Source organism: Chinchilla lanigera, unplaced genomic scaffold, assembly GCF_000276665.1.
Source record: "Chinchilla lanigera isolate Chin_1 unplaced genomic scaffold, ChiLan1.0 scaffold00021, whole genome shotgun sequence".
NCBI classification, from domain to species: Eukaryota; Metazoa; Chordata; class Mammalia; order Rodentia; family Chinchillidae; genus Chinchilla; species Chinchilla lanigera.
The window spans coordinates 15360241-15375859 of record NW_004955422.1 but is presented as its reverse complement, the minus strand read 5'-3'; the positions used below and the strand labels follow the sequence as shown (position 1 = coordinate 15375859).

The 15619-nt window shown below is 46.2% G+C and overlaps 1 protein-coding gene across 3 annotated transcripts in view; it reads right to left on the bottom strand.

The window, feature by feature from the left end:
• Shank2 (SH3 and multiple ankyrin repeat domains 2) overlaps positions 1–15619 on the bottom strand; it is a 522268-nt gene that overhangs the window by 442208 nt on the left and 64441 nt on the right. For all 3 annotated transcript variants that reach the window (XM_013514155.1, XM_013514157.1, XM_013514156.1), the window contains one exon: positions 357–576. In XM_013514155.1, coding sequence (XP_013369609.1) covers positions 357–576 — 220 coding nt within the window. The remainder of the gene's footprint in view (positions 1–356; positions 577–15619) is intronic.

Genomic DNA, 15619 nt, shown 5'->3' with positions numbered 1-15619 from the left:
CCTTGGACCTCTAGAACTATGAACCAAAACAAACATCTTTTCTTTGCAAGGTAGCCCACCTCAGGTATTGCATTATAGTAACATGCAATGGACTAAAATAAGGGCTCAGCGAATATTGCAGACTGAAGTAGGAACACAGGACTGTGTAAAGTGAGGAAGGAGGGACCCCAGAGGAGCCAATGCAGGGGAAGCACTCTAGAAATCAAGGATCACCAGTCCAGAGTCTTTAGCCCTGTGAGTCCAGGATGAACTGGAAGTATATTTCCTCTGGTATTCACGCCATGGTCAACACCACCCAGACACGGACAAAAGGGCAAAAGACTTGAAGTAAAGCAACACCCTTCAGAGGGGCTCACCGTCTGCTGCAGGTCCTGGATGACCACACGGATCACCAGCGTGTCACCCTGGCTCTCCTCCATCCTCACACCACCTGGTTTCTCTGCAGTGGCCCGGATAGTGTCGTAGATGGTCTCTTCCTTGGAACTGTCAGACTCGGAGCCCATGGAGTAGTCAGAGAAGCTCTGGGCCATCTCGTCCTCACTGGATGTTGGGCTACGTGGCATGGTGGCCAGGTCTCTGTGGGGAAAAGAAAGAAAACCAGCAATGGGAAACGTGAAAATTAAAGAGGAGCCAGGGACTCATAGAAATCAGCCCTTGTGGAACCTGCTCTGTTCCTGGTGTGATCAGCAGCCAAGGGCTGCCCTTGTGAATTCATGTACTGGTTCCCAAAGTGGCAAGAATTCAGCACTTCCCTCTTCCTCCCCCAAGCCTGAGTAGAAGTGCAGCAGCGAGGACCAGGGAGGCCCTGGGAGTTCTGGCCCCAATGTGTGAATTCCAGCATTAAAGGAGCTCTAGCTGCCGAGGATTCACCAAAGGGCCCCAGCAGGCTGAAACTTCCCACATAAGAGAAACAGCTACCTTTGTTTTTTTCTTTGAGGATAGAAATGCAGGCAAGGAAGAAATACAGGCATCAGGTCAGAGGGGCAGTGAGAGCTCACTATAATAACCCCCTGCTTCAAATAGAGATGGGCCAGTAAAAATAGAACAGAAAGACAGGGCTTGGAAAGGAGGTAATCTCCAGGACCAGCAGAGGAGCAGAAACTCAGACCACAAGCAAGCTAAAGCTGGAGATGTGGGGGTCTGCAAGAGGTGGTGGCAGCTGAGAGGGCCCCCTGCTCACAGTCAAGTGAAGTAACACCTCCCCAGCAATGACCCAGGCAGATTTCAGATGGCTGCCCCAGACCAGGACATTCAGCAAGTATTGAGAAAGATAATAATAGACCCCTGGGAGCAGGTCATCCAGTCTTTGCTGACTACAACAGTGACGCCCTCCATCCCTGGAAACAGGGGCCCAGAAAGAAGTGAATAAATGCTGGATTATACCAGGGCTGCTGAGGACTTCGAGGGAGGTACCAGGCTGTAAGCAATTCCACCTCTACATCAATTCTGTAAGTAAGTTCAAAGCCACATGCACAAGGAAAGATGTCAAAAACCAGCTCTCCTGCGCATGTGGAGACATAGGTCATCCAGGTCATTCAGGGGCTGCATGGCTAAGCTATGGTCTTTCCTGGCCATGGACCTCACAGCCATGAGAACAAATGAGCCTGAGCCACACACAGATGACCCTAAGCAGGAGGGGTGTGATTGCAGAATAAGGTGGACCACTTACTCTCGTTTCTAGATGTAACACAATCCCACAGACTGTACATGGATATGCTCATCTAGCCTGGCATCAAGGAAGCATTTGATGGCAGAGATCAGCTTTAAAGTTAGAGGACCCTTCTCTTGGGGTAAGGAAACCCTGGTGCTGGGAGCCATGTATTTCTGGCAGTCCAAGCAAGGGTGATAAACTATCAAATTCTGATAAAGTTAGAGACACAGATGATTTCTGCATTATTCTGTATGATTTTTCTTTCTCTGGTTTGCACAGCACTCCAGAACATGCCACTTTGGCATAAGGACCATTTTTGAGCTGCAGGCAATAGAAAAGAAACAGACACAAAAAAGCCGATTTGCCCTCTTCTGTTTGACTAAAAGCAGGACATAAATTGACAAGGGTGTCCCCCTCCCCTAACAGGGAAAACAAAAGAGTCAACTTTGACATTTTCCAGGCTGCAGACACACCAGAGGATCCACATAACAGACTACCATCTCTTTCCCATACATCCACCACCCTACAATGTAACCAGTTAACTTCGGTCCTTCCCTTTGCCTTATGATTCTGGAAAATTCATTGTTCCTTTGCTGAGAAGCTACCAAAACCTAAGTTCTAAATGTCACTTTGAAGTCACTCTTCAGTGAAGCTTCTTCTATGACGTGCTCTACTTTCTTCTGTGGACATTTTGTCAGGCTAATTCAGAAGTCTCAGGCAGAGAATCTGGGAAGGTGGTAGGAAAGAGAGGTTTTGCTCCAGTATAGAAAGAAGGGAGGAAGGAAGGGAGGGAAGGAGAGCTGGAGAGAGGAGGGAATGATGGAAGAAGGCAGTCAGGGATAGAGACAGGGAAGGAAGGAGGGTGATGGACAGACAGATGAGGCACGGATGGAGAGGAGATGAATGGCTGAGTGAGTAGGTGCATGGATGGATGCTAGGTAAACACATGGATGTATATATACATGGATGAATGGATGGATACATGGATAGACAGATACATAGGTGGATAGAGAGACTGGTAGGTAGATGAGTAGGTAGATGATTAAGTCAGCAAATGTATGTTTGTATAAAATACAGATGGATGGATGTGTAAATGAATGGAAGGCAGGAAAGGACAAGGAAGAGGATACCTAAGAAGACTCTTCATAATACAAGACAGTCTATGGCCAATTATTTGCTCTAGTGGGATTTAAAGATAATGACACAGAAATGACCCCAACTCCATAGTTCCAATTCTACTGAGACTCTTTCTACACAGTTACCACGCATCAGGGATGCACTAGCAGTCTGCTAGTGGAGGAAGGTAGCTTTATCCTCCTTACACACACTCCTTACATACAAGACACTCCTTACGTACAAGGTGCTCATCATGATCCCCAGTTTACAGAGCACGTGACCGGCATGGCCTCCTTTCCCTTCGTGGTCCTCAGGATGGCGCAGAACAGCACCTGCTCACAGGGCACAGATGGTGTGGGTGCAGGAACACGCTGGGTCTCCTGACTCCAGTTACTGTGGTTGTACACTCTTACCTGACACAGCCCTGGCTCCGTGTTCTCCTGGGGCCTCTTGAGATCACCCCTTATCTGATCTACAGACCACACAGTGCACCATGACTGCACAAGCACAGAAAAGAGGCACCCATGCTAGTTTCTGATGCTCTGGTCCCTAAAATGGGAATGCACTTGGCTGAATAACAAGAATGATTATTTCCACATAAATATCTGAATTTCAGTCTCTTGTAAAGCATAGGCTGCGGCCACCCCAGGCTCACCTGGCAACCTCATGTCATTTTTCAGCTGTGGCTGCACCTCTCATGGGAGCAGAAGCAAAGAGGTGTGCCCAGCATACTTCCATTGCCTCTGAACACTAGAGAGGCAGCTGGCCTTCACCGCCCAGGTGCACTGCAGCCCCCAGCTCACCTGCCTCATAGATCTCAAACCAGGCCTGGGTGTGGCCTCTGCTCTGGTGTTTTATAACTGCATGCAGCACTCAAGAGTCCTGCTCTAACGTTCTACTTATTCAGAATTTACTGTTTACTGGCATATGTTCAGAAAGGTGGTTCCCAGCTCAGCCTCTCCTTCCTGCTAAACCCTGCTGTGGGGCCTACCCTGGGATGAACTCCAGGGTGTGTGTCCATCTCCAGTCAGCCTCACAGGACAACTCCCAGACCCTCAGTACCTGCAATAAAAAAACAAGGGCTGCGAAGGAACTTTTCCAGAAGGGACATCTGCCCTCCGCCATCCCACAGTGACTGAGGTCAGGGGCTCCATTCCTACTGAAAAAGTCCCAGCTGACCCAGGAAGAGGATCAAAGTCACAGATGACCCACAGCTTTTGTGTTTGACACACCCTCTGTTGGCACAGATGGGGTATTAAATGCTTACTAATTTGGATATTTCATTCAAAAACCTGGATTTCTAGTTTATTTTGACCATCAACAGAATGTGGCAATTCTGGACACTGCCAGGTGACACCACAGTACAGGAGCCAGCTGCAGTGACTCCCTGGGTCCCACAGACCTGCCAGATCCACAGAGAACCAGGGAGATTCCACGTCACAGCTCTCACTCCTGACACTGCTCGTGGGTCACCTTCCCACCAGGCTGTGAGCCAGTGCCACCTGACAGGGGCCCCCTCTCCCTAAGCCCATCTGAGGGTGCTTCCTGAACCCCCAAACAGCTCTAGCAAGGAATTATCCAATCAGCCAGGCAAGTTTTTAAATAAAAACTCCAAAGTTCACCTCAGTGTAAATCTGAATTGAAATGTCAGAGCAGATAAGAGTCCAGCAGTCAAATGTATTTCTGCCCACAGATGTGGGGAGCTGGGGGGTGGATGACAGTGCTGGGGTCCCTGCCCCCTCCATCTCAGAAAGGCCCTGGCCTCAAGGCAACTTGTAGTGATGGATTCATTCATGCTTTTATACATTTGCTGGTTGCATGTGTGTCAACAGGCATAAATGGCAAAATGTGCCTGGTTCTATTATATGATCAATATCTCTTATACTATATGATCAATATCTCTTCAATATCTCTGAAATGCTTGGGGCAGAGCATTTTAAATTTCAGGATTTGGAGGTTTTGGAATATTTGCACATATATAATGAAATATCCTGGGGATGGGAACCCAAGTCTAAACACAAAATTCATTTATGTTTCATATACACCCTGTAAACCCAGCCTGACAGTAGTTTTATATACTATACACTATAGTTTTGTTTTCAATGCATCTGTGTTCCAACTGTGACCTGTTCCACGAGGTCAGACACAGAATTTTCCATTTGCAGTGTCACATCAGGGCTCAAAAAGTTTCACATTTTGGAGCATTTTAGATTTCAGACTTTTGGATTAGGGATGCTCAACTTGTAATAACAATTACATACTCTCTAACTGCCACTGTTTCCAACCATGCCTTGGGTTCTGATGAAGAATCCCATTTTTGTCCTGCCTGAACAGGGTAGATGCTTGAGAGCTTTGTAAAAAATGCCAGCATCAGGCCAGAAATCCTAGTTTAACTGGCCTGGTGTTGATCCTGCTCTTTGGTGTCTAATGGGCATGCAGACTGAGACCAGAGCTCCAGACCATCCTGAGACAGCTGGTGGCTCCAGCTTTAAAGGAATTGGAGGAAGCAGAGACTTCGCATGAAAAACCAGTTTCTCCTCTGGGCTAAGGTTGCACGTTTTTTGCTGCCCAAGACAGTGAGACAGGGACAGCGTTCACTGCCTACATGGTCATGAGGGACAGGAGATGGCTCTGGGAGGGTCCTGGTGCTGGGTTTTGCTATTCCAGGGCTTTTTTGCATTGAGGGTGTTGAGCTGGCTGAGAGCAGATTTAGTTCCACTTAGGAGGCGCCTCTCCCCAATTCCTGAGCCTACACTGACCTCAACCCCAGCAGGGTCCAGGAGAAAATAGGGGGCTTGGAGTTGGGGTATCACTAGCACAGACGGGAGTCAGCAGCTGGCGAGGAGCAATTGTCCTTGGGCTCCCAGGGAGCAGGCAGAAGTGGGACATGGTACACCCCAGTCTCTGCTGGCTCTTTCTATTCAAGGTAGGCATTGGCCTTTCACACCAACCTATAGTACCCCAGAAAGTGCATAGCTGCAACCCCAGCATCAGGCCCTAGGAAATGGGGAACAGAGTTCCCAATGGAGCTCACATAGCCCATGCTGGCCCTGTCCTGCCCATGTTGCCCCTAGGCAGTTTCCTGGGGGTAAGCACTGGAGGCTTCTCTCAGATGCATCCCAACCCCCTGCCACTGGCCACTGAAATTGCACCCAATGTCTTGATATTCAAAAAAGAGTCCCCATCTTCCTCCTGCAGACTCATGGCCTCCACGGCCTCCTGGTCTCTCCTCTTTCGCACCTTCACCTAGTGAATGCAGAGGCAGGAGGCTCATCAGTGCAGGACTTTTGTGTGCTGAAGTCTCTGCTGTTCCTACATCATCTGGGACACAGTGGGCACTCAGCGGACACACCCTGAACAGGACTGGCGGGACTCAGAAGGGAGAGAGGAAGGGAAAGTGTGGGCCCTAATCAGGCAGCAGCAGTGTTTCAGCTCTAGCCAACACTGCCAAGTGGGAACACAGGCCTACCGCACCCCTTGAGTTGGCTTTGGGGAGATGATCATGAACAGATAGATCTGTTATCAGGCCTCAGGACAAAAGGGCCCCATCAGCCAGCTCTGGAGAGGAACAAGACTGTGTCTAGCAGGGGGGTGAGCAAAGAGGGAGGAAATGCTGGGTCACATCAGCCCGGTTCTCTGCGGTAGGGTCTGGAATCTCAAGGGTGGAGGCCTGACATCCTGGTCTTGACCTTAACCAGAGGCTTGACCAACCTGATTAACAACTCTGTGGGAAGAGCAGACACCTGACTCAGAGACCTGGGCCAACATTTAATGATTAACTCTTGGTAGGGCCTCTGGGTAGAACAGAGGTAACCAGAGGTAACATCTGCATTTCAGATAAGTAGCAAAGAACTTTTACTCTGAGTATGTCCCAGATAATTGCAGGAGACATACTTATACCTATCATCCATCTGTCACTCACCTGACATTTAAACAGACCTAGGGACGTGGTATTCTTTCTGGTAGTGTCGGGGGACGGGTGCATCTTTTTTTATAACCCTTTCAAGACCAGACTGCAAAGGCAGCTCTGCAGAAAGGGAGCAATAGCAAAGACCGAAAAACACCTGCAAGCCTGGCTTCCTTTGGAAAATTCGGAGCTGGGGCCAAGGAGGGAAAGCCACCCCTAGGCAACTGCTTTCAGTGTGACTATTCTCTCTGGGGAAAAGTCCAAGCCATAAAATCCCAGGTCGATAAAGTTCAATGACTCTGCAAGTGCCTCTTGCATCAGCCCTGCTGTGGCAGCTATTAACAAGGAGAAAAGAAAATAACCACCATAAAGCAATTTCCACAAAGACTTGTATTTGGCTGCTAAATCACTCTAAGAAAACATAAACTCTTCAAATGGCTCATTAGTCCCCTAAGGTCCCTGATGGACAGGTGCACAGATTTTCCTTTTCAGCCATCATGGAAATATGAACGCTCACCCTGGAGGAAGGCATATATATACACTAAAACCACAAGCAAATAAAACCTTCATCATCCAGGATGCAAACTTTTGTAGATCACCTACAAAAAGTTCAAGGGTTCTGATGCTGACTTCTGATTTTAAATATTTTTCACTGAAAAAAGGCCTTTATTCAAAAGGAATCTCAAAGAGATGTGGGAAGGTAGATTTTGTGACCACACATTTATTTTCTGCATTTAAATGCATAAAACTTTCTCATTCTTCCAGCAGTGAGACTACCCTTCCCCCATACTGCCCTAGGGCTTTGTTCAGACATCGGAACTGGAGTCAAGGACAGAGCAGCAGGACTGAGGGAAGTCTCCGTGGGAACCTGTGGATCTGGAATCCAGTACTGGAGGAATCCAGGTTCTGCCACAAGTCTGAAACACTGTTCTGAGTGATGTCACCGTCATGATGCTGAGAGCTAGTACAGGGGGCCAGGACGAGGTGGGTTTCAGGGAAGAGTGGCTTCTGGTATTCTACAGGCAACTGGCTAAAAGGCCAACCCAGGAAGCTGAGAGAAGAGCAGGCACTTTCTTTGGGTTTATTTAATCCATCTTTCTCCACCTGCACCCACACAACATGTCAACAGAAGAGGAGCTGAAATGCAGAGGGCCCAGCCAAGGGGTGGGCTGCACCAAAGTGTTTCCAATGGTGCTTCTGACATGGGTGGACACGGACTCCCAGGCACCAGCCACAGGGAACTCAAGTAGCGTTGGTTGAGAGACCAAGGGGTCAGCCGCAGTCAGGCACCATCTTCTCCAGAGAGACCAGCCTAAAAGCTGTCCCTGCTCCACACTGCTCCACTGTCCCTCAGGCCCCACTGAGGCAACCTTTTCTACCTGTCCCAGGAGAGCGACTGTGTCTGCAGCTGCATGGCACTGCATGGAGACACCACATATTCTGGTTGTGTCCCCCACTTCCCTAGACTCCAGACACCACTAGGCATTGGTCCTTGTGTGGGTTTAACTGTGCCCTTCACATTCATATACGGGAGTCCTAATCCCCAGAACTTAGCACGCAACTGTAGTCAAAGATAAGGCCTTTGAAATGTAGAAATGTCACAGTGGAGGGCTCAGCCAAGCAAAGGTGTTTCATTCATAAGGGACAGTAAGCAGGGCAATGGAGACAGTGCCAGAACAGAAGGGGCAAGGGACTAAACACAGACCCCATGCTCATGACTCCATGGCCCACCCAGACACACTTCCGAGTGTGTTCTACCAATCCAAGAGGTAGATCCCAAAGCCAATCAAGTTGAAACTCCATCCTAGCCACCACGCCACACGGCCTAAAGACAGTGACAGCAGAAAATCTGAAGTGGTTCTCTATTCAGAAGAAAAGAACCCTGGAGACATTACAGTCACTCAGTACCTTCTCCTTTATACCAAAACTATGCCCCAGTCAGAAGACTAGCTGCTGAAAAACCAGATGTCTGAATTAAAACAATATTTAAAATACTATTAAAATAATCTTTCTGTGTTGAGAGCCTTCTAGGACATTTAAGACAAGGACTAGTCAGATGGCAGTGTACTTAGTAGGTAAGTCTGTTTCTCTTTTATGCTGCAGCATTCCCCGTGGTCCATCTCCTTGGTGGGATGGGTAATATCTGTCTTTCCTAGCCAGACATAAGACAGCCTCCAAGAGCTTCCTCCTGCTCCAGCCTTTAGAGAGAGCAGGCTATGTTTCTCCTTAGGCCCCAGTAAGTATCTGTGTGACCTCCTACTGCAAATGGGCCACCTGCTTTGTCCAGGTTTTGTTTAGGCTTGCATATTTTCTTAGAGCAGAATTCAAGAGCTGCCACCCAACCAGCATGAATCCTCTTCTTACCCTCTTTGTGACACACTTCGACTATGCAGCTAGCATTTCCATAGAATCACTCACCGTGGTGGGGAAGGAACAATTTTCTCAGGTAAAAGGCATCCTGGGAAGCACCTAAAGGGACACAAGTGACATGAGAAACTATAGGCCAAGAGTCCCTTCTTTGGGTGCTGCCCTAGTTTGTAGCTCTCAGACATATGTTCAATAAGGTCTGTGTCCAGCAAGAGTAAGAGGCCCAGACCCCGGACAGTGCTGAGGTGGACACTGGGGAACCATGACAAGAACCACCCCAACCAGGATCAAATTCTTAAAAAATGAGAATTTCCTTAAACTGAACAGAGCATCGACCCAAATCTTGTACTGGATATTAATAATGAGATGCAAGCAAACAGATAAATGCTTAAACTATTTAAAGACTAAAAGACAAAGGGGGGAATCACTTTCAGATAATCTGCTTCTCTACATGGAAAACCCAGGAGTATCTAGAGACAAACTAATGAAAAAGTCTGACAAAACAGCATATAAAAAATTGATATACAAAAGTTAACCGAATTCTCTTACATTAGCTTATTGCTATTGTAATTGAAAAACACTCACCAAATACTATATCACCAACAATAGCAAAGGTGATAAGGAAAATGTAACACACCATCTCTAAGACCTTTATGGAGACATTTAATATAACCTTATTTTTTTTAAAAAGAAAGAAATGCAGAAGAACCCCTATTTAATGGAGAGATAGACAATGATCATGGATGTTAGGATTAATATTTTAAAATATGGACATTCTTATCCAAACTGAAATTTGGTGCAATTTCTGGTGAAAACCTTAATAAGATTGCTCACAGAATTTAACACTCCACTTTTAAAAGTTCACATAAGAGGAAAAAGAAACCAAGACAACTGTGGGAACTGACAAGAGAAGCACCCATAGCTGCTGAGGCTTATGGAGAAGTTTTAACAGGAAAACGGTACACATGGTACAGTACAAAGATACATAGTTCAAGGGAAAGCAGATAATCCTGGGACAGGCCTTGAGAATAAGGAAATCTTACATGTCAGGATGAAGGGAAGAATTACTAGGATGCAGATGCTCTCTGATGTATGGTGGGTTATGTCCTCAAAAAACCATCATAAATTGAAAAGATGGCAAGTCAAAAATACAGTGAATTCACCTGACCTACTGAATATCCTAGAAGAGCCACAGGAAACTACAGAATGTTGGTGGTTTCCCCTGGTGATCACAGAGCTGACAGGGAGCTACAGCACCTGTTCCTACTGACATCTCAGGAGAGTATTTTATTACACATCACTAGCCTGAGAAACAATTCAAATTCAAAATGTTTCTTTTTTTTTTTTTTGGTTTTTCTCCGGTACCGGGAACTGAACTCATGACCTTGCGCTTGCCAGGCAGGCACTTTTGCCGCTGAGCTAAATCCCCAGCCCCCTCAAATTCAAAATGTGAAGTACAGTTCCTACTAAATGTCTGTTGCTTTGGCACCTTTGTAAAGTTAAAAAATTGTAAGTTAAACCATCAATGTCAGGGACTGTATATGGGGCTGATATAATTGTGTATGCCTATGAAAAATGTAAGAAATAGAGCCCCCTTACACACACACACACACACACACACACACATACACACAAATTTCAAGTTTGCTTAGGATTTAAAAATGAAAAGCAAAACTACAGAGTTCTAGAAGAAAAAATAAGAGGTAATGTCTTCATATGAGACACTGGTATGGTTTGATCTAAAATGTCCCCCTAAAGTTTCATGTGTTCAGAGATGGGGCTTTTGAAAGGTGATTGGATTGGAGAGGATGCTATGCTCCCCAGTGGGTTCATCCACAGATGAGTTCACAGTTGACTGTGCTGTTAGGAGGTGGGGCCTGGTTGGAAGAGGTGGGTCACTGGGGGTGGGATGTGAAAGGGTGTATTCTTATCCTGGGCTCCTCTCTCTCTGATCTTGGCTGCCATGGGGTGAATAGCTTTCTTCTGCTATAGCCTTCCACCCTGCCACTTCTGCCTTGGAGCCAGGTAATCATGGACTGAACCCTCTGAAATCATGAATGAAATAAATCTCTTTTCCTCTAACTTTTGGCTATTGAGTACATTGTCCCAGTGACAGGAAAGTGACTAGTACACACATGTCAATGCAGAATGAGGAGGTCAGAAAAAGCCAACTTTCAAAAGAATAGAGACCATATTTATACAAAAATCTTCTTGTACAAATTAACAATAGTGGTGGGAATAACTTGGTATATAAGTAAATCACCCCCAAGTGCAAATCAAGCTCTTAAAATCCCAGTACCTGGTGGCAGGGGGCTAGAGGCCCATTTTCCTTTGAACATTAAACATCAGAGCATACCGCATGTCAGCAGTGTCTGGCTTGGGAGGTGCCCTAGCATTAAATAGGCTCTACAGTCTTAGCCACAATAGATGAAAAAGGTTTTGCTGGATGGTTCTCTGGGTCCAGATGCTACCCTGGACCAACCATGCTCTGAGTCACTGGGCAAGATTCAGTGTGGAGAGGTCACCCACAAGGTCATCCACTTAAGACACAATAATCATTGCTTCTGGGCTCGGGCAAGGGCTGACCTACCTTCTCAGCCCTAGGCAATCAAAACCAAGTAAGGTTACTATGTCTGGGAACTGAACACATTACATAGGGAAACTACAGAGCTCCAAGACCTCAGCAGAGAGGTGAAATGTCACTGAGATGTTAAGGCTAAGATATTTGCATTACTAAAATGCCCAGAAGTTCAAACCAAGCTTCAGACTTCTGCAGCTTGCTGTTGCAATACAATGCTATCAAAAACTTGCTTTAGATATCTGGATATGGGGTGTAGTAAGTGGACAGAGAGTCTAATCTCTGACTGGGGGGACTTCGGTGGAGTCACAGCTATCTGCCCTGCCATCATCTGTAATGACAGTATTTAAGCCTGAGGTGGGTTTAATTCCTGTTTTCCTACAGTTGTGGGAATCGTTTATCCTGTGCATCCTGAAGGTCCATTTTCTTGCCTTGTTTTCTTCAAAAAAGATGTTGATGAAACCCCTTTCCAGCGGAAAGTTGAAAAGTTGGAGTTCACTTCACAGTGGGGGAACCTTCTGCAGGTTCCCAGGCTGTGCGCTGCTTCTCAGTCCCCACTCTCCTCAGAGCAGTGCTGTCCAACAGCCCAGCTTGGCACCCTTCCTGATCCCCACAGCAGGACAAGTGTAGCCCAGAGTGGCTCCAGCTTCTTTCCCCATGGCCTCTCAAGCCTCACAGCAAGGCTGTCAGCCCAGACACCCTCTTTATACTCCCACACAGTGCCTGCCCCTGGTTCTCAGCCCCACCTGGGCAGCTGGACCCTTAATATTCAGACACACAGGGTTGCCTTGGGATCTGACTCATCCACCTCCACATGACCCCAAGTGGAACAGACGCTCAGCCCGCTGAGAGCTGTGCCGCTGTTTATGCCTTCATCTTTTTCTCAGAAGCAGAGTTGTATCGCACCCTCAGCCATCCTTCACTATCCCACCCACCCAGTGCTCAGAACCAGCCCAGGCATCACCATAAACTGGGCTCCTCTCTCAGGAGCCATTGTCCTTCATCCTCTGCTTGACTCAAGTGGACAATATCTCTCTGACCTCCTCTGACTCTGCCCAATAGACAAGCATGAGCAGTCCGGCCTCTGGAGCTGGAGTAACATGGAGACAGCTCACCCGGAGACCACCCTTTCCTTAGAGGAAGTCTCTGCCCAGAGAGTTGACAACAAGACAATCTGGGGGTCCTACATCCTTAAGAAAGAACAGGCCAAACCCTGAGAATCTCATGTCAGCTCTTCTCACAAGTCCTTGAACACAGGTGACTGCACCAGGTAGCTGTGGAAAGTGACATGAAAAACCCAGACAGACAGACTGTCATAGTTTGGGGTTTTGCAAAATACAGTATAACACAGGACACATAATTTATAAGATTATTTATAATAGTCATCCAAAGAATAATACAGAAAAGAGGGTGCAGGAAATCTATCTGCACATTAACGACCAAAGAATCCAGCTGAGGGCCTGGATCCCATGGTAGTGTCCTGCATAAGTCCAGCTGGAGGTCTACAGTCCATGACAATGTCTTATGGAGGCCTGTCTCATGCAGTTGGGAAGGTCCAAAGGTCAGTAGTGGAAGCTAGAAAGTCTGTGCCCATGGGATGAAGGATCTGTGCTAGCAGGCTGAGGGATCTGAACTGGAGCCAGGAAGCGACACTCAAAGTAAGAACCAGAGCTCCCCTCAAAAAGTACCGCATCCATCCTCAGCAACAGTGAGGTCCCGGAGCTCTTCCAGTGATGAGGACAGCTGAGTTTCCATCAAGACAGCCAATGCAATAAGCTTCTCCAGGAGACTGAGCAGTGCAGTCTTCCCCTCCAGAGCCAGGAAGTGATGCTCAAAGCAAGAATGAGAGCTCCCCGAAAGTGAACCGAAGCCATTCTCAGTGCCAACAAGGTCCCAAGCTCCTCAGAAGATGAGAACATCTGAGTTTATCAGGAAAGCCAGGATGATAAGCTCCTCCAAGAGAACCAACAGCTCCTTACAACTTCTAACGGCACCTAACAGTTTCTCACAGCTCCTAACAGCCTTGCTCAGCTCCCAACAGCCTCTCTTCTTCTCCAGTTCTGCCTCTTATGCTGCTCGTAACAGTTCTCAGGTGGGCCTCCCACATCCAGCACCATGCTGGTTCAATTCAGCTGGGTGTTACAAGTTGACCACCAGTTGTCAATCCACCACACAGGTGGACAATCTTCTGCATGGAGAGAACATGAGCAATAGAAGCACCTGGGTAAGACACACACCAATTGCAGTTGGCCTTTGTATCTGTGGGCTCCATCCAGAGAAAGTTTCAGATCAAAGTGTTTGGAAGAAAATCAGACCTACCCTGAACATGCAAACTTTCCTTGTCACTATTCCCTAAACAATAAAGTATCACAACTACTCACATAGCATTGACATTATATTAAAAAGTATACAGGAGGATATGCACAGGTTATAACTACAGGTGTACAAATACTACCATTTTATAGAAGGGATTTGAATTGGATTTTATTATTCTCAGGGGTCCTGGAATCGCCAGTGGACTATAATTAAGTGGTCAGATGTTTCTTTCCAAATAGCAAGAAGGCAAGCAATTCTTACATAATGATTTAGTATTCCCAGTACTTAAAGACATGACTTTCCTTACTTTATTTTCCAATCATACTTTTAGAAGTACTCAATATTCACCACAGTGGCCTATGGCATGTGTCGACCATTTGATAATAGTGTCAAAGATCAGCTGAGACACAATAAAATTGTAAAGTGTATATTTGAACAAATAGCATTTATGAATTGGGAAGCACCAAGTCAAAGGTGGTTCTAGGCTCTACCACCGAAACAATAGGAAATTGTAGGGTTAGCACAGAATACGGCAAAGGAAAGACCAGACTGGTTAAAGTTTTGTGGTTGGTTTGGTCTGTGGTGTTGTAAAGTGTCTAATCATACAACTGTTAGTTGGCAGCTTCTGACTAATTGAGCTTATTTTGCTTTTCTTTAACATAGGTATTTACAAGACACAGCTCAAGTTCAGTTTCACTGCTGTTGCAAATTATCAAGTTCAAGGTCACTTAGTCTCACTGGGTATATCTGCTCAGGATTTTCATTGCTAGTCTCTGTTTTAGTTCACTTTAAATTTACTTTCACAATATTAAACAATTCATGTTACTCCATGTATTAGTCAGCTGAGAAATGATACCCAACACCCAGAACTTGAGGAGGAATTTATTTGGCTCACTGTTCAGGGGATTCAGTCCATGGCTGGCTAACTCCAAGGCTAAAACATCATGGTAGAAGGCTGTGATGGTGAAGGGCTGTGGCAGAGGAAGCTACTTACTTCACGGAAGCCAGGAAGTAGACAGAGCAGGAAGGAGGTAGGGAGGGAGATACACCCTCCCAAAGTACACCCCAGTGACACACCTCTTCCAACGAGGCCCCACCTCCTAACATCACATTGAGCTATGAACTCATCAATGGATCAATCCACTAATGATTATATCTAGCACTCCCCATGACACAATCACCTTCAAAAAGTCCCACTTCCAAACACACAAGACTTTGGGGGTACCTTCTAGATCTAAACCATAACACTCCAAAACATGCATGTATGTAAGTCTACATGGACTATGTATGAGGGCAGATATTGATTCTCTGCCTATCAGAGTGGCTGAGCGGGGATTTGTTATATGTTCATTAAGATATTTAATGAGAATAAATGTTCAAAAACCTAAATTTAAACATTTACATTTCAAGTTATTTTGATTTAAAATCACAATGTTAATTTTCATTTGCATTTTGCCTTTGAATGGACAACTTGGAATATTTTAGTAGATAACATTTTTGGAATCATGAAAAATGGAGATTGTTTAATGTTTACTTTAATGTACTTTAAACAAAATTAAACTACATCTAGGGCTCCAGGGCTGGGGATATAACTCAGTGCTCAAGATTTTAGCTGGCATGCTTGAGGCCCTGGGTTCCATCCAAGAAAGAAAGGGAAGGAAGGAAAGTGAGAGAGAGAGAGAGA